This window comes from Zerene cesonia, chromosome 20 (assembly GCF_012273895.1).
Source record: "Zerene cesonia ecotype Mississippi chromosome 20, Zerene_cesonia_1.1, whole genome shotgun sequence".
Taxonomy (NCBI): Eukaryota; Metazoa; Arthropoda; class Insecta; order Lepidoptera; family Pieridae; genus Zerene; species Zerene cesonia.
Window position 1 is genome coordinate 4,235,936 of NC_052121.1, and position 21,904 is coordinate 4,257,839.

Consider the following 21,904-nt stretch of genomic DNA (forward strand, 5'->3'; position numbering starts at 1 on the left):
TAAAAGTTATTTTGTAACTCAATGAGTTTAAGACCAAGAAATTATCTAACTTTGTAAAAAACAATTGTGTTGATACCTCTCACGTTTTGATAATAGCAAGTTTTCATTTTAACATGATAATAATACAGAATCTTTGAAATGTATGTATTTATTCAATTGATTTCAATCATACTTTTCATTATCAATGTTCCCAAAAATGAAATTTTTAACGATATTCAGTTCTGCTTTTATTCAGAGTGGATAAAAAAAAACTACGGTGAATAAATTTGCATGTCTTTTTTTAACAGGAGTGCAAAAATTGATTAACAACTCTAGGTAATGATGTAAATGTTAGAGTTAAAACACGTGTTTTGTTACAACGCACTTTCTTTAGTTAGAAATGGTTGAAATTAAACGCCTTTCTTACAATTGGCTCAGAAATAGGGAATAATATAAACCTAGTACAGTATTATGTTATGTTTGGTACAATATGTTAGAATTTTATTTATTTGCAGTTTGTATATACCTATTGACCAAAGTTATAGTCATTTATTGAAACATAGTCATGAGCCATCGACTTGTTTGAATTTTATTATAATTACCAAATCATATTATAGTGAACTCAATTAGTCAAATCACTTTTATAAGTTGAGTTACTGATTTTCATGAACGTTAAAAAATTATATATATTTCATGTGTTTATATGCTAAGAATAATGTGTCTTTGGATATATTCACATTCGTAAGTATTGCGTATCAGTATCATACAAAGAATCTCATATAATAGGAATGTAATTTATAAATGCCTAGGATAATAGGAAAAATGAAAGACAATAATATTTTATATTGAGGTGTAAGTTTATTCGCATAACAATGTTTCATACAAATTTCCTCGTTTTGTACACACCTTTTCATCGTTTGTTTTGTAGATATTATCTTTTATAAAAGTTGTCTCTCTAAAATTTTAACATATTCGTCATGTCTGTTCCCTATATCTAATTCTCTTCACCACTGTAGTTAAATTATAAAATAGAGGATTCACTAAGGCAATAGTATTAGGATGAAAGTAATAGTCACTGCGGAAAGTAGAAATACGAAACAATATACAAAAATGTGTTTTAAAGAACACGGAATGGGCTCTTATCTCGTAATATCAGCCTTGCAGTAACATCCGACGTGACGTGGCACTCTAGAGTCTAGAGGACTGGCCGTCCGTTCCTCTGCGGAGGGTGTAACCAGTGCAAGGAGTATCGAAGACAATATAGCAGAAATCAACTTGTCAGCGAAGTGAGCGCGCGAGAACACGCAACAGACGCTGCGCGCGCTGGCGGGCTCACGTCACACGACCGGTATGCGTATACGAAGCTCAATTGTTTATTTTTTTCTAATGGACATTGCACGAATCACACTGGTATCAGTGGACTGGCCACGAGGCTGCCAGTTACAAATAATTAATAAGAAAAATTCGTTACTAAATAACAACTAAATCACTTTAAAATCAATTCAAAATGTACATTATTTATCTTATCCAAGTAAACAAATCTAATCTGCTACAAAAAAATTAGCAAATTTAAATACAAACATCACCTAGTCCGTCTATGTAAAATTAATCACTTAAGTATAAGAAAACACAATAATGAGAGCGAGTGGACTCACCCGAGCCTGCTCGCGTGTGATATAAGTTATTATGCTTTCCAGTGTACATTCAACGAATGAAATAGCGAACAATATTGCGTTGACAAAATTAAAACTAAAATTGACTGTACAATTAATATTTTATATGTAAATATTTGTACATATTGCACTCTGAAGTAACAAAAAAATTATTAAGAAAAATCTGTCGAAACAAAGAAATATATACGCAGAACAAAAATATATCCGTAAATACAAATTCAAAGTTAGTTTTTAATCACAATGTTCGTAGCTCGTATATTAATCTAGGTTCCTATGGCTTACAAAGCTTAGAAAAGATAAATACAGAGGTCATTTACAAAAAATATACTTCTACCCAAATAATATAAAAATAACAACAGCCATCTGTACTTTATTAGATGAATAAAATTAAACATATGTCAAACATATGACAATAGAATCTAAAGGTACCTATATACAAAGTTTCAATGGACACCAGCGGACTCGTGAGAGCCCGCAGCTAATAGACTGGACGTGCCACGTTTGGTCACTTCAACATTCGCTTCCGATACAAAAATGAAAAAGATTAAGAGCATTGGAAGGGAAAGCATTGCAACAAATGGACCGTCAACCGTCGCGCATGCAGTCTTGTGCTTCCGTCCCGTCCCGTATCGTTCGTGTGCCGACTCTCGTCATTCCAAGCGATATAAACTTATCATCACACTAATGTTCCATTATCAGCTAAGACACAAATTATATTATGGTATTTCATTACTTATCTCCTGCGAGATTATTACATACTTAATAAATCTATTACAATTTCGAAATTGAATAATATGTATCAAATACGACCGGCTACGCACCGACGGAGTCCGTAAACTATGAAGCTATTCGTATGAACCTCTACGCGTCAAATGATGTATAATTACTTATCGAATGGCAGTTATAATTGTCACAAACTCAAGATGCGAAGTATACATTGTAAGATCCGAGTGCTTACCCTCGCATCCGAGTTATAAGGCATCATATCGTAGCGTAAAGTTTTAATCGTGAAGGTTCACTTTAAACACTCATAAACACATCAGACGTGGAATAAACACTTCGTTATGACCCAATCATACCAGATCGCACCATGGGTTACGTTTGTAATGGCAGTGTGTGTTGTCAATACGCCCCTATTTCAGCAGAGACACCTAAGACACTCCGTGACGTTTGTGCTTTAACATCTATTTAGATTCGCCTACTGCTAGAATAAAATTATAAATATAAGTCGAAAAGATGTCTTTAAAAGCGGACTAGCGCGCGGTCCGCGGTGCTAGCTCGATCGTTTCACGCTGAATTTATACGTATATTAAGAAATGCATTTCCAAAACCTCAAACATACATATTATGTAAATTTACAGCACACTAAATGGCATGTAAAGAAGACACATTCAACACGCATTACGCACCAAACACAGACTTAAATTTACGTTAAAATTATTATGGATGGCGGTTGCCGGCGAGTCGGCGAGTCGGTGACATGTTACAATGAGACATGAGCGAACCACGACTACTTGTGAGCTAAATATTCAACGAGCTGACACAGTTGACGAAGGCTTGAAGATTGACACTGCACAACGATTACTATTAGGTATTTATCATTAAAAACTTTCTGTAACGACTATATGAAAAATGCCCAGCAGTGATTTGAGAACACGCTTAGTTTATGATTTAACAACGCTTATGGGTAATTGAGATCGATTAATTTAGGTTCTATATACTATGATATCCATTCTCAACAATGTAGGTACACGAGTACAGGTAACGCGAAATAAGGCATTTCGTATGTGATTTAAAAATTGGCAGTTCTCTTTATTGTATACGCCAATAGGTAATAATTTACTGTCGATTTAATATAATATGGACTTTCGATACATCTTATATTATTTGTAGGAGTGAGATTTGGCTAAACATTGTGTAAGGCAATATTGCGTGCATGTTTTCTATCAACATTTACAATAAATACTATACCAATATTGTTCCCATTTAATAAGCTCGGCCAAATTGTTATCCAACACAATAGAGTTAAATCAGCTGCCATTTTCTTTATAAATTATATTCTAAACGTACTCATAATTATTTCATATTAATAATTATTTCCATGTTGGAAACCTAGAAAGAAATTCTAAAACAATTTATGACACTAAAATATAATAAAATTAGTACTTTAGGGGCCGTCATATACCTAAACCTCATCTACAACAGCTGCCAAACAAAATGCCCGCAAGATTGCCTAATAATATTTATTTTTGTATATCGGATAGAAAATACAAACGAACAGACCGCCAAACCTCACACCATTGTATAAAGTAATGGGACACGAGAAGTCTATTTTACATGAATTTAATTTATTGCTTAGGCGATTTATGGTATTGATATCTATAGATACGTGACTGGTATCGTTAGTATCTTCGGCCTGTCAAGCGATATATAAAAAGATTAGGTCGTACCGAGGTGGACTATAGGTAATCTAAACGTAACATTGACTCAGTGCAGTGTGATCTGTAAAAACGTATCACCCAGAAATCACTTATCTAACTATTTATACAGGCGAGAAATTGGTGATGCTTTTATGAAAGCTACCGACGACAGTAGAATCTATATGTAATAAGACACACTTATATCAGCCTACATAAGATATCTCAACACTTTATAAATGTAATCACAGCAATAAATTATAATTATTCGTTAAATGGGACACGGGCACAGGACAATGGAACATGAATCGGAACTAAAATCGACAGGACACGATAACACGTGACATAAACTATATATAAACAAACACAGTCGAAAATGATCAACAACGTCCGCCGACGGAGGGCGCCAGCTTCGCGGAACGTTACGGCGAACGACTACAAATATATATTAATCGAAAAGGTCAATCAACGTACCGTTAATTTTGGTAAATAAACATAACTATCAACTTTTTTACTTCCAATAGAAACATCTCTTCATATATTACTTTTTATCTATAACTCTCATAGCGTACGTACGTATGTTATGTATTTTATGAGGTGTACTCGAAGTCTTATCACACAGTCGCATCCGAGTGACCAACTCAGTATCCAGTCGTAACCAAATAAAAACGGGCCGCGGCGCGGCCGAAACGAGGCCGGTCGTTCGGGCCGCCGCCGCGCGCCAACGATCAACACTAAATATATACTCCGAACGTCCAACAGCACATATATTCACTAATCTCGCACATCCGCGGGGGCCGCAGCCCGCCGGCGGCAGGTCCGTGCACTTCACTAAAACTAGCCAGTCTATAGCGTTCTCTCCTGGGGGGCGCGCGGCTCAGAGCAGGCCGCGGGCGCGCGCGGCCGCGAGGCGAGCGCGCAGGGGCTAGAGGTCGGCGGGGTGGTCGAGGATGGGCGGCGGCTGCGCGGTCGACACGTCCGCCACGTCCCAGATCTCCTCCAGGAACGGCGGCAGCTTGCGGTTCTTCAGCTTCAGCGATATGCACATGTTGGAGTTCTGCATGCCCAGCGTGCGCACCTCGGACAGGATGGAGAGGATCCGCCCGAACATCACGGCGCAGCGCGGCGACGCGCTCAGCTGGTTGATGATGTACATGCGCAGCGTCGTCAGGTAGTACCGCTGGATCTCCTCCACCAGCTGCGGCTGCTCCAGCCCGGGCCGATCTGAAGTACATAGCGAGATTGTGGTCAAGTTATGCAGTGTACTCAACACCACCTCCACCGCCACCTAGTGCTAAATGTATCCTCATAATTTAAAATCTCTTTTACACGATGTACGAAATATAAAGGAGGATATTTAAGTTCGCACTATAATATGAGAAAAATACATTATATGTTCATAATTCTGGCTCAAGCAAGTTTCACCTATTGCAACAGGGATTCAATTAATAAAATAAAAAATTACTATGTTGCAATAAACATTTCATTAACCCAAAAAACGACACAAACTAAAAGCTAAAACTTACTAAGCGCATTGACACAAGCACTTATTGATGTTGACAATCTTTCTAACTAGACACAGCTTTCCACAAAACTATATACCAAATAACAATCTCACCAGAGAATATGATGATAGCAGTGAGGAGGGCATAATGCACGTTATCCAAGGACATGGCGTACATGCAGCGGCAGAAGTGCAGCAGATCCTCTATGACATACGACATGCCGGCCTTGCGGTAGTTGTCGCGGGTGTACGCCTCGTTGTTCGCGAACAGTATGCTGTCTGTGGTCGCGTCGTACCGCCGAGCCACTCGCAACATCATCACTTCGCTTGAACATGCCTGGAAATTGTAACAGAACTTAGTTATATTGGTTAATTAATTTATTTAGATGTAGGATGTATATGAAAGCGAGCCATTACAGTTATAACCTGTGGTATGACTGATATAAGTATGGTCTTGTGTACACTTTCGGTATTTGAACGAATCTATTTGGATATAAACTATTTGGACCCTGTAGTCATTTGTGTTAAATGTACACAAAAAAAGTGTGACGAATGAATGGACTATATTATATACAATTTTATATGTTAAGCTGACATCAATTATAGCTGAGTAAAATTATCTTTATACTTATAGATTTTTAAAGACTTTATAGTTATACATGAAATTGGTACTTTAAATTTAAATATGTACTTTGGCTGTATCATATGCATATTGCATATAATCTTATAATATCTAAAAATAAATAAGGACTGATGATATGTGTGAAACGTCAATACAATCTAAATTATTATGAGTCATATCAAAAATGCCACTGGGTGAACTACACTGCACTATGATAAAATAATTTATAGCGATAACTTGCCGCTTTGTTCAATTTATTTAATTCTTTATAAATTAAGTAGTTTTTTAGTATCATTTAGTATCGGATACGACATTTTAAAATTTACCTGATAGTTTGAAATTCTTTAAGAATACTGTAATATTGTCCTGTTTATTTAATATTAATTTATAATATCTTGAGTAATATGAATTACCTATGTATATTTTAAAGTCATGTATGGTAATAACAAGAGTATCGCTATTATTGCCTAATGTAAAGAATATATTGCAGAGATCAAGAGAAATAAAGTCTTGGAAGGTTTTATATGGAACTGGTAACTGATCCTTTTCTTATTGGTTCGCAGCATCTCTATATTTAGAAATGTTACCTGCATCAACCTCTTTTGCATTTGTGTTAATTAAATGCAGATTTTTCTCAAGGATTCGCAAAATTCCGAATTGTAAATAAATCGATGTAGTCTTTTTGCTCCATTGAAATGGCATTCTTGATCGTTTGATGCGTGGTTGTGTATTTTTAAATAACAAATTCAATAATAAACCTGTTTTAAGTGCTGATAATCTCCAGATATGTTCTGGATGAAATAAAATTATGTTTCGAGACAAAAATATATCCACTGTATCGAGTTTATCTAATTGTTTTAGGTTAGTTATGGCAGAAACAAGAGAGAATACTATTTGATGACATGTTTACCTTTAGCAGTGTGATTTGATCAGGTTGCGATATTTTGCCGAAGCCCGGCAGGCCCTTAGCAAACTCCACAATGAGTTGCACCGTCAAAATCGTCATCTCAGTAATTTGACGGAACGCCACGTCTGTGTCGCCATCCTCGTCTTCTGCCTGTTGCCAAGTCTGCAATTGTTATTTATACTTAGCGTGCTGAAGATCTGTTCTTCATCACATTCATTATAACATTTTAAAATTGCTTTAAATAATATCAAGTGCATCCGTAAAATATGCGTCATTTTTATGTCATTAGTTTGTCATGTATTGTTTTGTATAATCAGCTAAATGGAGATGCATTTGTTTCGATGCATGCTTTATTCAATCGTTCAATAAATTTTGGGTTAGAGATGTGTTACTCGATATAGGGAGGGATTCATTACTACGTAATACTCGATATAAAAACAAAAATCCACAAGAGACTAATGAGGTTCGATCAAAATGGAATCCTCATTATATTACGTGTATTTAGTATATACCTGAGTTACCCTTTTGAGGTCTTCTTCGGAAGGTTGTTCGTAGCCGTCCTGGTACCACACGAGCCTGGCGATTAGGAACTGCTGGTTGGCCGTCAGCGGCGGTATGTTCTTCAACCTGTTCTGTTCCAGCAGTTTCTCAGATAGGAACCGCGGGACCACTTCATGCTGCAAACATTCCAGCTTCACATAGGAAACGACACATGTTAATATCTCGTCTATATAATAATGATCGTCACGAACATTGTTTATGTACGAGTTTTATGCGAAGGAAAACAAGCACGCGAGCTGTAAAATGCTCAGCCCATGGCGTCTAGAAACTTCCTGATAAGGAAAGCATTTATGTGTGTAAGTAATTATTGAGAAATGTGTGTGTTTTCCATTACTTAGTAAAATAAAAAACTTAAAGATTACTTATACTATGGCCTTTTTATGTCTGTTTTATGGGAACGAGTCGTTTACTGGTTTTATGACAATATTACTGAAATGCTATTATATAACCTACGTTTAACGTTCCAGTGGGTACGTAAAATCACTCAAATTATGTATAAACTGGCTAGCTATAAATACTTCTATATTCAAATTCAAGCATGGTCATACTTACAATTCTAGCCGCGTCAGGCGGTGGCGGATCGCATTGCATAATGGGCGGCATGTGATCGTCCACTGTGGTCGTGCTCACTGGCAGCTTGTCCTTCTCCCTCTGGGCTTTCTTCTCTTTCCTCTTCAGCGCGCACTGGGGCTCGGGCACCACGCACTCGGGCCTCATCCCGACTGCTAGGCACTTCTTTAACCGGCACTCCTGACATTTTCTCCGCATGTACATATCCATTTCGCACGCATGCCCAAACTTGCATATGTACACCGCGTTTTTGGTGACACTCCGCCTGAAGAACCCTAGAAAAATAACAAGCGTTACATTAACATGTAGAAATTGTATAGTTCTACGAAATCACCTCTGTTCATCAGTTTTATCTGAAAAGGTTGTCTGAAAGGCATTGGTCAGTGACAGCTCAATAGGACACACTAAGTAAACAAAATAGATAACGTTCCAATGTTTTGTATATGCACGTACGCAATAGTAATGGGCGAGGTGGTCAACGTGTTGTATATTGCGTTGTTGATCATCAGAGTTCAACAAAATATAAGCGAAACTTTATATATGAATGTTATGAACACTACAGATTTAACATAGTTTTACTCAATAAATAACAAGTGAGTTTCTTCCTTGTATGTTATGTCGCCTGTATTAGGCATCACTGATGAATCAGCTTGGCAGTAGACTGCTCACAGACAGCCATTGTAGTCTGTTTGGAGTGCGCTAAAATGCGTATATACCCCTAATAGCTCAATCGCAGAGTACAATGCATCAATTTCATATTGAACTGGCTCACTCGTAATCAGTATTTGGCCAAGGTTACTAGGTAACAATGTGAGCAAACAATTTAGTTACTCAAAGGTCACGTTCGTGAACCTGAATACTAGGAAATCCATAAATGGGATCTTAGATACTTACCTTTACAACCTTCACATGTGAGTGCATTGTAATGATATCCGGAGGCTCTGTCGCCGCATACAAGACATAATTCTTCTTGTTGACGAGGCGCTGGGCCTTTCTTTTGTCGCCTCGCCTCCCCATCTGTGCTGCAGCCGTTCACACTTGATGCTGGAGAGAGTTCCTCACGCCCTGAAACAAATAATATCTCATATCAATACGCTGTCCAAAGCGAGGACGTAATGTAAATGTAATCTTAATTGAGCCTTTGAAAGCGTCATATGTACAATATTTCTTTGTATCTTAATGCAACTGCGCAATAAACGATTGGTCCATCGGGTGGCCCAACGGCGCCGAGAGTCGAGCATCTAAAATCGGACGCTATAAAATTTGCATACATTTTCATGAACCATTTGTTGCATTGGCGAACGACTGAAGTTCATTTGCATTATAAAACCTTCTTGAAAATTCTTCGTCTAGATGTTTTGGATCAAAACTGACGAGTAATTTTGGGTAGTGTACGTTTCCTGTCTATACAAAGGTGGATGGAGTTACCGTCCGCATACTAATGTTGTTGGCACGACGTTTCGTAAGTTATTTTAATACGAACGAGTGACATGTTTGAAGATAATGCCCTCAAAGATATAAGAAATTATACGATTATTACACATTGTGCAGAATTAAATAATGCGTTCATGGCAAGTGCAATAATGAATAAAAACAAGATTTCATATCCAGTTTTAGCGATTCTTACTAAGTATATATAAATATATAGCGCGAAACTTGTATCCAACAAGTTTTTCGGATGAAAAGGCAATAATTAAGTAGCAAAGTGGCACCATTTAAGAGCAAACATCCTTAAAATCTCGTGTATTATCATACTGGCAATTTGAAGTGCGTTAGAGAACTGTGGGTTTAATCCTTTCAAATAAAGTTTTTGCTTGGTCCGTCCATTATAACGTAGCCGCAGGTCGGTGGCCTTAGCGCGTACCTGCGTTGCGCAACCGACCGAAATACTGGTGCCAAAAAACTAGTTCGGCGGTTCCACGTGGGATCTAATGGTGTCGGAGGCCACGCTCATATCAGTCGCCGCTTACTCGCCTTTCACGAAAATAAACAAGTATCCAACTATTCTAAGCTGGGCTATTTTTCGCGATATTGCGAATATATCTCGGGGAGATCAGAATAACGCATACGTTGGCACGGATTCCACAAATCCTATAGAACATTGTATTTTTGCATTTCTACAATACCTACTGCCCTGGCGGTATGTAGAGAGGAATTTTGATTTAATCGGTATAAAGTTGTTTTTGAATTGTTGTGTTTTATGAGAGATATAAGTATGTAATTGTATCTTTAACTGAGGTCAACTACCGTCGTTATTATTCATCTGTTATTTAATGAAACAAGGCCAACAATCATTTCATAATCAAGTAAAAAATATTTTTATTATATTTTTAGCATTGAATAAGAAATAAAACAATTTCAAAAATAAAAATATATCTAGGTAAGTTTTGAAAGTTAGTGTTTTATAAAGAATAATTTAACAAATTATTCGGTAAGGAACGCTAAGATATATAAATATAAAAGATATTTAAAGAATAGATAACCTTTTAAAAGTATTTTGAGAGCGAACAGTAAGAGGATAATCGTAAGTATAGATAGTGATGCAATGACATATCTGATAAGCGGTGAAAGTGGCCGCATTCGAACCGAGTAACCAACTGATGCGACCGTAAAACCCACAGCCAATTATCTCACTTATGTAATAGAAAACATTGAGTGTGATCGTCTCAGTTTAGTATAAATTTGTAGTACGTGGTTAATTTGTCTTGCAGCTAATATTGTTATCGGATAGATTAATAATTATGCTTTAGTTTAAGAATACGTATATGCATAAAATATATACAAAATCAATAGTATTCAACAATACAAATTTGAAAATATTAATGATCAAAATAGAATCATTTATTATTTGTGATTAAATGTGTTTGCAATATTTAATACACTACTTAATGAGACGCTAATAAATAACAACTAGGGACAACAATTCATTTGCAATCTAAGCTGATGCTCATGAAAAAGAAAGCCAATCAAAAGTTGAATGCACGGATGACCGAGTCAGTGTGTTATGTTATTACGTCCCAGCTGTTCAGTGTTCAGTCATCAGTGTGCGCCGGCGCATAGGAAGGTCTAGTTCGTGGCGGGCCGCCGCGCGTCGTGCGTCTTCGGGCGAGTGAGAGAGACGGCGCGGTGAGACAAGTGGGGCGCGAGCGTCGACCGGGGGCAGCGTGCGGCCTTGACTCTTGCTGCCTCCCCCCGCGCCATCCAGCACCGCCCGCCTTGCCACATTATATTTTATGATAGCATCAGAACTCGAAGCTCGCGATTCTCTACTAATAATAACTCGTTTTTCCTCTCACGCGATTCGACTTTTTCATTCTTTTAGATTTCATGCCTTTGATGTAGATAATGACTAACATGGCAAATCCTTCGAGCGAATTTATCTGTTAGATTTTACATTCGACTTCCAATGATTTGTACCAATGACCAGTTTACTAAAGTTTATCTAACTAAACTAACAATCAAACTTATATATTTTTTAGTAAACGTTAAATTCTGTCTGTTTACGTATGAAATGAATTTCAATGAAATTATGTATGCGTACAAAATGAAACAAATTATTTATATGTGTTTTATTACACCTTAAATACAGATAGTATGAAATTACTATTGTATGTATAACGCATAAATAGACCAAGTTATTCAAGACAAATTAAAAGCCAATAAAATATTGTAAGGCGGCAGGCACCATGAAAATGCAAATTAACACGAATAACATATATTCTATTTACATTAACACTTTGCAAAAAAATCTAACAATATTTTTAGTATTTAAAACTCTTCTATTTAAAACAACGAACCAAATACGTTCATTTCATATTTTAATGAACTCGTGAGAAAATTACTGTCATAATAGAACGGTAAATGATAATTTCGTAAAATAATTTATTTAAAAAACCGCTAATTCAACGGAATAATTAAGAGTAATTTTTAAAATGACTGCCAATTATTTCTCATAGAAAACACAATAATAACGACGCTGTTTTTAGTTCAACATTATGTACATCAAGCATACTTAGCAAACTGGTTGTAATTTTTGTAAAAATAACTATTATAACCTTATATAAACGTCTGTTACTACGCGAGAAAAATGTGTTCAATAATGATTTAAATTTGAGTTAGCTACTATTGTTTGTACAGCTATTTAAAACTACATTCTACCATACTGGGACACATTGCGAAATTCGCACATGACGACACATTTAAATAGTGAAAATGTGATTCCACCAAAGTAGTGACGATTGAACAATACTTAACTTTCACTGTGACCTGAGAATCAGGCAACGCAATCATTTCGCAGGCGGACCGCGTAAGCGCCTACTAGCTAGTGAAAGTTACCCAAACTTAAGTATTGCACACGTCATTGAAATTCGGGTACGGCGAAAGTAAGCGTAACGCGTCGCGCCTAGTAATGTAAGAAGCTATAAAGCATTTCCTTACCAGACGATGCCAATTAGCCGCCGATGGGAATTGGTTAGTATCTGCGCTTCAATTAATCAATATATGATCGTGACAAAAACTGATGCATTATTAAAAACACACACGTGATCGATGCATCGGTTGGGCGGAGATCGACTTATAATGTTACTTTCTACGATACTTTCTAGCAAGAGATGTGGGCCGGTGCCGGCGCAACTAGAGCGATCGGTTTCTCCACGCGCCGGGAAAATTGGATTGAAATAGAAATCGCGCGGTGAAAATCGCCATTTCACGTCACACGCTAATGTGGAAACTAAGATGATTATGTTTTCATTCTCTCGATAAATGCTGTTCAAGTTTCATTTGCAACGTGTTCTGCTGCATTGAGATAAATCAGAAAGGGGGGATATCGTTTACGTTGTAGAATCTCCTTGCAGTATCCGTAGTTATTCTAGAGGCGAATAACGTTGAAATTTGATTTGAATATATATACAGTATTATGCGTAAAGTAATAGTTAAATTTAGAATCAGGAAATAAGGGTGCGTTTAGAACGGCCCGTACTAGATCAGACGCCTAACACGTGGAAGTGTTTACATCCGCTATCCGCTTGCTAACGTCATCCGTACTGAGGCATCCGGGCCGACGAATGCTGCCAAATATAGTCTTGTGTTTACAGTCCCTTGCAGCACAAGGTTCGAAGAATTATGTGATATATTAAACAAGAGGTTGTTGACGACGAGCGTCAATTGAAACCACAAAATAGAGAGTTGTCGTAGACCCCAGTATATAGATGCACGCATACGAGATAGGCGAGTGTAATGGATACGCCTCAGCTCCCTATGTATATTGACAGGAGGTACTTGGATTACATTAAGCCTCTCTCTTCCCACAGCGTTAAACGGTTACTCACGCTTTTTTGTCTCTGTCTATTCCCTAATTTAGTACCGACTGCACCCACGCTAGCGGGCCTTTTTGAGTAAACATGGGAATGGGTAAGTAAATAGAAAAGGGAGAGATATAATTAGAATTATAGCCGCATCGTTTCCCCACGTACACGTAACCTCTGGCTGCACGTTTGGTAAATGTTTTGTTTCATTTAAGCGTTCATAAAATTGTACGTCGCGGTAATTTGTGTCATATCAGTACGGTTAGCCTTGTCACACTTGTCCTGGTAGTTCTGACCTCGCGGCTACAGCGAAAACAGCCGTCGACATCTGTCTGCATCCTTGACATCTCTAAGTGCCCTTTAATCCCGTTTATCACACTGTTTCTACCAATTTACTATTATTCATAACCGCAATCGTTATTTATTAATCTGCTTCTATGAAATTGTACAGTTTATAGAAAACTGGGTCAAGGCACGTTATGTGACGTCAAAAACTTATCGCCGTAGAGCAATCGTCATAAAGGGCTAATTAAGACCGGCGGCCAATTGGGTCAACGACTCTTTGTTAGTTTGATAAAGTATTTTATAATTAATTGAGACACTAGGTCGGTATGGATTTCCAATAGATGCCACGTGTTACATGTTCAGAATATCCTATACTAAAAGTTTAATTTAATATTTAAGAGATATAGAGCAGTGTTTCTATCGGTCATTTTCCTTGTTATAACGTCGAGTTTCACTACAAGGAACATTTAAACAAAATATGTAGCTTTTTTGGGTCATTAACTTTGTATCACAGGACAAGATTAACTTCAAGGAGGAAAACAGTATGGTTTTAAGTAGGTCGAGTGTCTGTTGTCGTGGGAACGAGGCTGAAATAACATTTACTGTGGCTCGTTTATGACAGATTTGCGTATTAAATAATCTAATAATATTTTTCTATACGTATTGTTTTCGAACAACTATTGTTTTGGTTTATCATTCATAAAGTGTAAAGTCATATTATTATTTAAATGCCATCCGGGAAGATTTAAGGTCAGTGACCGTATATCATACGCGATAAGTACACTACGAAAACCGTCGCCTGACAAAGAATTTGTTTTTCCACGAATGTGACGCCAAATAACATTTTATGATTAGATTACGATTATGATTCGTGATTCGCTAATGAGCGTGACATTGACCGTTATTTGTTTTAATTTATACGGAATATTTGGAATGTATGGATTTACCTAAATGTAGGTTTAGGCTAAATAATTACCCTGAAGTGTTGGAAATGCTTAAGCTTTAGGTACAGCGTGTATTTGATATAAAAATTTTACCAAAGGATTAAATTTTTAAAAAAATAAAGATAAATTACTGCTTGGAATAAAACCGAAACATTAAAATAAGAAATCGAAATCGCAATTTATTCATTATATTATTAACCCGACGTTTCGAACACTTTACAGCGAGCGTGGTCACGGGGAGACTAAGTTTAAGAAAGTTTTTAATTTCTAAATGTATAATACTCGCGTGAAACCAAACACAAGAAAATACTAAATCGAAATCGGTTACAACGGCAGGGCCTCTTTGCTGCATGACCAGATCTTTGTAACGAGCAAAAACTACAAACAACAAATGAACAACATCGAAAAAATCAGACATGAACGTTCTTTAATACAAGTAGATTGAATTTTGCAAGTCATAGATCAACCGATTCGATCACAGCGAAAGAATAGAGACACGATTGTGTAATGCGAAGTATTTTGAGAGGTATTAAACAATTAAGTGGGCCGCATTATATCAAGGTGTGTTTACGTGGCTACGATGTGACAGAAATAAGCGTCTGATGGCACATCCCGTGAACTGTGTCATGGGCTCGGCCCACGCTCGTCGGAAGGTCGCCCGCCCTCTACAACTTCATTTAATTCTGTTCTGGCTGACACTTCATTCATCAATACTATATTATAGATGAAGTACATATAATATTTAACATATTTATATGAACACATGCTAATTACTATTTAGGACGTCAGTGTGTGTGCTTTTGTTCAATGTACACGTTGGCGGTTAACATTAATCCGTGTTGTCAGTATGATGGATGAGGCGGCGGTGACAATGCGGGAACGCACAGTTCTCCCTCGCCCATCCTTTGATACATTCTTTTTGTACGACGCTGTTAGCTGGAAGCTGTACCCTAATCACCCGCTCACCGATTAAACGACGCGCAACGTAACACAAGATTTCATACCCCTTTACTCTGCCGACACAGCTAAAGTTCACAATATTATGCTGTTCTACTCCTCACGTTCTCACAACTTAATTTTCTGACAAACTCTGAAGAGCTAACTGAATTGATTTTCAATTCTTTTCTCACGTCTGGTGCTGATTCAACATTCATGACTTTACTGTTTACTCACTTCGTTAGGAGACTTTTTGGTTCTAGTGTTAAACATGTTTTCAGAAAAACGCTATTTCTACCGTCAGATTTGCTTGATTTTGAGTTAATATTTCCAGTAAGGTTTTAAAACAAAAATCTACTTCCAAATTATATAATGCACTGAATGTATATTTTAAATGGAATTCCGAGCTATAAAAGGTTTATAGGTAGCGTTTGTGAAATATTCTTAGCACAATTGTATTCTGTCGCTACATTCTTTTACCGCACCAATTAGAGAATTGAGGCAAAGTTTTTACAATATTTCATTGCTCCATACATTAAATTCCAAGGCGCGAACATAATGGTAGCTCTAAAGTGAGTAGCGATGTACACCGTTCTGTTTAAGTATCGGTGTATTTTCACAGTCTGTGTGAAGACAAGCGAGAGCAATAGCATTCCACTGGCGCGGCTGACCGGTTCCCAAGAGCAGGCTGTTTACGGCCGGACCAGATATAAATAGATATGCTGCAACATCCATCTCCTTTATGTTTTACTTTTTACAACAATATAAAATATACTCAGGGACTTTCGAATACTGACTGAGAGAACTATTTATATGATAGATATATCATCAACGGTAGTATTGAAATTATATATATTAGCAAATTGGGCTCCGTCTAGAAGGATGCAAGATAATAACAGAGGTTGGAGACAATAGAATGATGGATAGCTACGGGACGATCTACACGAGCACGGCCGCCATTAATTTAGATACATATCTCGACATTGTTAGAATAATATACGCGAGTTATTCGCCGCCGACAGCAATATAAGTAGCGATAAAATCTCAAACTTGTTGAATATTGCAGTATGTTACGTACGTACAGACACTTTCACTCGAAAGACAAGTCTCTATCATAACGTTAATCAGTGTTAATGTCAATTACGCCGATGTAATGTATGCAAAAGTTGCAGAAACAAACGCACAATTCGCCTTACGTTCTTCTAGGAATATCTTCATAAACACTGAAGTGTTGCGTAACGTAACACGTGGAGTTAAGAACATTGACCCCGGAATATGACGCTGATAGCGTGTCACTATCACGCACCTCGACACAAGATAAAAATTAAAGCATGATAACATCATTCGGCATACTCTAAGAGGCTTAGAAATTATCGAGCGAGTACACGCATAGGTAGTGATCGTTAGTTGCGACGGCCTTGCCCAATCATCTTTACATTCTGTCTTGCTAGAGTCACCTAGATAAGTTCGTTGCATAAACGACCTCGTAATGTCAAAGCGGGTCATTGTCGCGTTTCGCGAGCGACGTTCACCGCGCCGCTGGTTCCCTCCACTTGGGTGCAGGTTAGATGAATTATATCGATTGAACCGAGTCTCCTTCGACGTGTCTGTGACCCCGATGTAAATAACCTAAGGCGGTAGTACTATAAACAACTGACGCTGTTTGCGTCAATCGCTGGTAGAGCGCGGGCTCGCGGCTATACATCGCTCTACCATTGATGTTTTCGACTACAGTACATCTATTTTGGGTGCATACATCAAACACCAGGGAAGTCAAGGAAACGTTAAACTGGAACGAAATTTTATGTGCATACTCGAAGCTCGTTGTTTACATAGAGTACCGACATTTGATAGAGTCACTGAGTTTTAAACTGAACATATCTACCGAACGCAATTTTATCTATGTATATTGTATACCTACGTCACCATGTATCGATATTTTGATTTGATTTTATAAAAAATATCCTAATGCAGAAATATACTAGAAGCTTGAACAACAAGTACTAAGTTTATAGATACTTAATAAGGTGACCTATATGATAAGATTACTTCAATAGCTCCACTGCACACAAAGCATGCATGTTGTGTCAATGTGTGAATTAGTCGCCGAGCTCGCCGTACAATGACATTGTCGACCTTGACTACCGCCTCGTATATCAAGCACTCACACATCAGCAGAAGGAATGTATTCGTCACGAATATATTTAAAGATTTTGAAGCTAGCAAACATAGTTCGACCGCGTTGTAACGTTCGTTCTTCGTACCGTGTCTGAAAACATGTACGGTGCTACGCAACTTGTTCGTGTAATAGCTGAATTTGGGGCCATCTGTGTTCGTATGATATAAAGCAGTTCAACACACGATAAGGTGAATGCCAACGCGCCATGCAGCGATGCACAACGATCAAGGCCAGGCGAACTAAATTATCAATCTGTTTTAAATGCATTGAACTAAAATCACACAATAACACTGAATCCATTTTTGTTCGTTACATAAATGTATATAAATTATAATTATTAGAATTTCTTTAAATAACAATATAAAGAATTTTAAGCATTATATAAATGAATGTAATAACTAATATAGCACATTGTATTGTAATTAATCTATTGCTATAAAAATAAATGGTTCACGTTTTAATCAGATGTTCAAATGCTAGACATATTTTAAAAACAAATATTAAATGACACTAATTTATGAAATTTGACAATTACTAAGTAAAAAGTAGCGTAAAATTATTATTAATACGAGTGTTTAATATTGAAAAGAATACGTAAAAATAACAAATGGAAATTCACGGACAATCAGTTGAGATTTCTCGTTGACGGAACATTTTTGCCAAATATTTTCTTTGATCTTTAATGATGTTTGCTTCATTACCACGTCTGTTGAGCAGGAAGATGTTTTAAAACCTGAGATAAAATCACAACGTGATTCTGATTACGATGATTTATATGGAGTGTGTAATAAAGTTTCGGATTTTGATTGGTGTTACGTTGTGTGTATACAATGAAATATTTTAACGACTCGCACACAATCAAGCGAAGGTCTATCTGCTAATAAATAAACCTCAAGATGAATAATTCACTAGCACTTTGAATTCTGACATTTGTTAATTGAAATATTTTAGATTTTTATCCGTACAGTATTATTTAACGTAAAACAAGGGATATAAAAGCAATGCCACCCACTGGAAACATGTTCTGGGATACATTGCCCAGCTTAAGATCTCAAGACACAATAAAGTGTAAGGACATTCGTGTGGGGGTAGCAACAATGTAGGTACAGGAGTAAATAAAAACATTTCATACATAGACATTCGTATTAAGATCCAGACAGTTGTTAAAAATTAAGTCCCATTCAATTTGTTTGCATGAAAAGATTACCTCGTTATGTTATTTAGTATCAAATTATTACTTAGAAAATTGAATTCTTAGAAAACCATAATAATTACTTACTATTACCGTCATTGAAACTATTTTAGAAATGCCTTGAATTAAATTGTCTATGTTCAAACAGTTTCAATTATCAATATTTCATAATTTTTATAAGAACACTAGTATAAACGAAGCTGTGTGAATAGTTTTATTACATATCGATGTACACCGGGAAGTACGTGATCTGCCTCTGCTATATTGTTCAGGTAGGTGTATTTCCTTTTCGATTGTTCTTTCCTACTGACATAATTCACGTTACTGTCATATTGTGTGAATATGCCTTGCTTAATTTAATAATTACCAGGTGAAATAGTATAAAATATGTATTAAGGGAATCTCATATTCAGTATATGTGACGAAAACTCTAAGCTGTTAATTGAGTGGTTTGAACATATTAACTTTTAAAGTTGGATTTATTGCAAAACCTCGACGAATTGATAACATAAATTTTGGATTAAATGTTATCTCAAACTAGATTCAAAGGAAATACACCTATTAATCAAAGTATAATTTCATCAGACGTGTAATTTATAACAAACCAAGCGGTAACAGGTTTGTCTTGTCCCGACAATACGTGCGACTTCCAATAAAAGGAACCGGTCAACACTTTATATATGATCACGATATCCTTAGCTTAGTTGTGTTAAGCGAACGCACGCAATCAAAGGCCCTTGTCTTGCATTAGCAATTTCGTTATAATTATTTGACTCAGATCAAAGATTTGTTTTTGGGCATAACGTTACCAATAACAAAGCCCGCTTTGTAAATGTAAGCGCTCTTGAGCAATGTAACAGATACTCACGAAGAGATAAATAAAACCATTAAGACGTGCACGGAAACCGTCGTGCTTTTTTGTTGTTAGATTTATAAGTAGGTACGTATCGAGTTGAAAAGCAAAAATTCGAAGAATAATCAAAACCTCATTACCGCGGGCACAATCTGAATCACATAAGTTTTGTGAGAAGTTCGTGACGCGGATTCAAGTCACGTCACAAGCTGGTAAGCAAATAAATTTGAAGAACAAATAATTTTCCGCGAAAAACATTTTGCTTTTTTTCGTTGCCGAAAGCAAAGAAAGCAATGACAGAAGGTCAACGTGAGTTTCAGACGCCAACTATTATAAAAATACGCATTTGGGCATAGAGAAAAATACGTGTAGTCAGTCAAAGATTTTAACGCTATTCATACATTAATAATCAGAAAGTTGTTAGAGCTGAGATTAAAGATTATAACGATTCTATCTGTTTTCGTAAGAAGAAATTGAAACCCCAGTGATTCGTATCAAGATAGAGGCATCTCACAGTTACGAAGACTGGCTTGAGGGAGATAATAGAACTAACAAGCGACGCGATGGCAGCGCGCGCGCAACCGAGCGAGACGAGCGGTCGACCGCACATCCGCTGAAGCCTTCCTAGACCATTTTAGCTATGAAATTATGTTTTGGAACCTTCATATTACGTTCAAGTCTTTGAAGTATTTGAAGTCATAAAAGTAACTCTGTCAAAGCTATGCCATATATTTACAATTCTTTAATGTGGTGTATTACTCGTATAAGCGGTAATTATACGAAGAATATTCTCAATACAAATAACTTGTTTTCGCTTTGAACAAATAATTGAAATTATTATATATTGTTATTTAAACACTGTTTTGTGTTTTTCTCTGGTGGTTTTCGTGTCGACTGATTTATTTGAAATAAGTTAAAATAATAACGCAAGCAATAAATTCGAATTCAGAAACAAGTGTTTTTAACCAAGTTGCAATGTCGTTGAACTCGACCGAGCAGAAAATTCTTCTATTGTCTAAAGGTAAATTAAAAGACAATGACTAAACTATTTAAATAATAATTGGCTGTGTTTTTTCAAATTTGGCAGTGAATTTATTACGTCAGGATTTTGCTCAGTATTGATTGACACTGTTACAGACGTGTGCTGCAGACTTAGAAAGGGGTCATAGCTATTAGATTATGCAGTCAAAGGGTTGCAGAATCACGCCACTATTATAAAATTTGTTCCCTTCTGCGCTTCAAACGACAGCTGCTTGTGGGGATCGGATTAAGTAATATTATTCTAACACTAAACGTCCATAATCACAAGTTTTGTGAAGTTGTTCAGATTTCTATGTTAATTCAAGAACAACTTCATTTAGCGGCGATATTTGAATAGGACAACGATTCTTATTATCGTTTGAATGTGTCGATGGAAATATTATTACTATTACATAATATGTTTTATTTAAAACAGATGAAGTCATAAGCTATCTACTCTCTACACTGAGTGAGGTCGGCGACCTCTTTGATTAAGGAATCATCAATCATGACTCTTGTATACAAGAGGATATCGCATTTCACACTATTGAAATATTCTCGGATATCTAATATGCTATCGCCTTTTATGTAGTAGCTGGAAAAATAATATTCCATTAGGTCGACGTCACAGCCATTTATTACTACTGCTTCAATAAACGAATTTTCAGGAAATCGAATTCTGAGTCGCTGTTCGATCGAAGCGCGATTCAAATCCATTTTCGAACAATCAACTAATCGACTGAAGGACCTTCGGAGCGGTCCGTAACCCTGTCGTTGCGGCAAACAGACTATTCAGCGGTAGAAACAAATAATTTCCGGCTATACGTAATGTTATTGCAGAGTAATTAATGCATGATGTTAGCCGGTGCCACTATTTATAAATCGACGTGTCAAAAAACCGCGGTGACCTTGGCGCCCCCACGCGGACGCGCTCATACGTTCACCTCAGGTGGGGCCCG

The 21,904-nt window shown here is 36.8% G+C and overlaps 1 protein-coding gene across 7 annotated transcripts in view; it reads right to left on the reverse strand.

Annotated features, from left to right (window-relative positions):
• Positions 1 to 815: 815 nt before the first annotated feature.
• The window catches only part of LOC119835237 (ecdysone receptor), a 119,360-nt gene continuing 98,271 nt past the window's right edge, over positions 816 to 21,904 (reverse strand). For 3 of the 7 annotated variants that reach the window (XM_038359948.1, XM_038359947.1, XM_038359944.1), the window contains 6 exons: positions 9,128 to 9,298; positions 8,216 to 8,508; positions 7,615 to 7,794; positions 7,106 to 7,264; positions 5,688 to 5,910; positions 816 to 5,293 (listed from right to left, as the gene is read on the reverse strand). In XM_038359948.1, coding sequence (XP_038215876.1) covers positions 4,995 to 5,293; positions 5,688 to 5,910; positions 7,106 to 7,264; positions 7,615 to 7,794; positions 8,216 to 8,508; positions 9,128 to 9,298 — 1,325 coding nt within the window. In that variant the 3' untranslated portion in view covers positions 816 to 4,994. The remainder of the gene's footprint in view (positions 5,294 to 5,687; positions 5,911 to 7,105; positions 7,265 to 7,614; positions 7,795 to 8,215; positions 8,509 to 9,127; positions 9,299 to 21,904) is intronic. The other 4 variants (XM_038359950.1, XM_038359946.1, XM_038359951.1 and 1 more) reach the window with 2 other exon arrangements.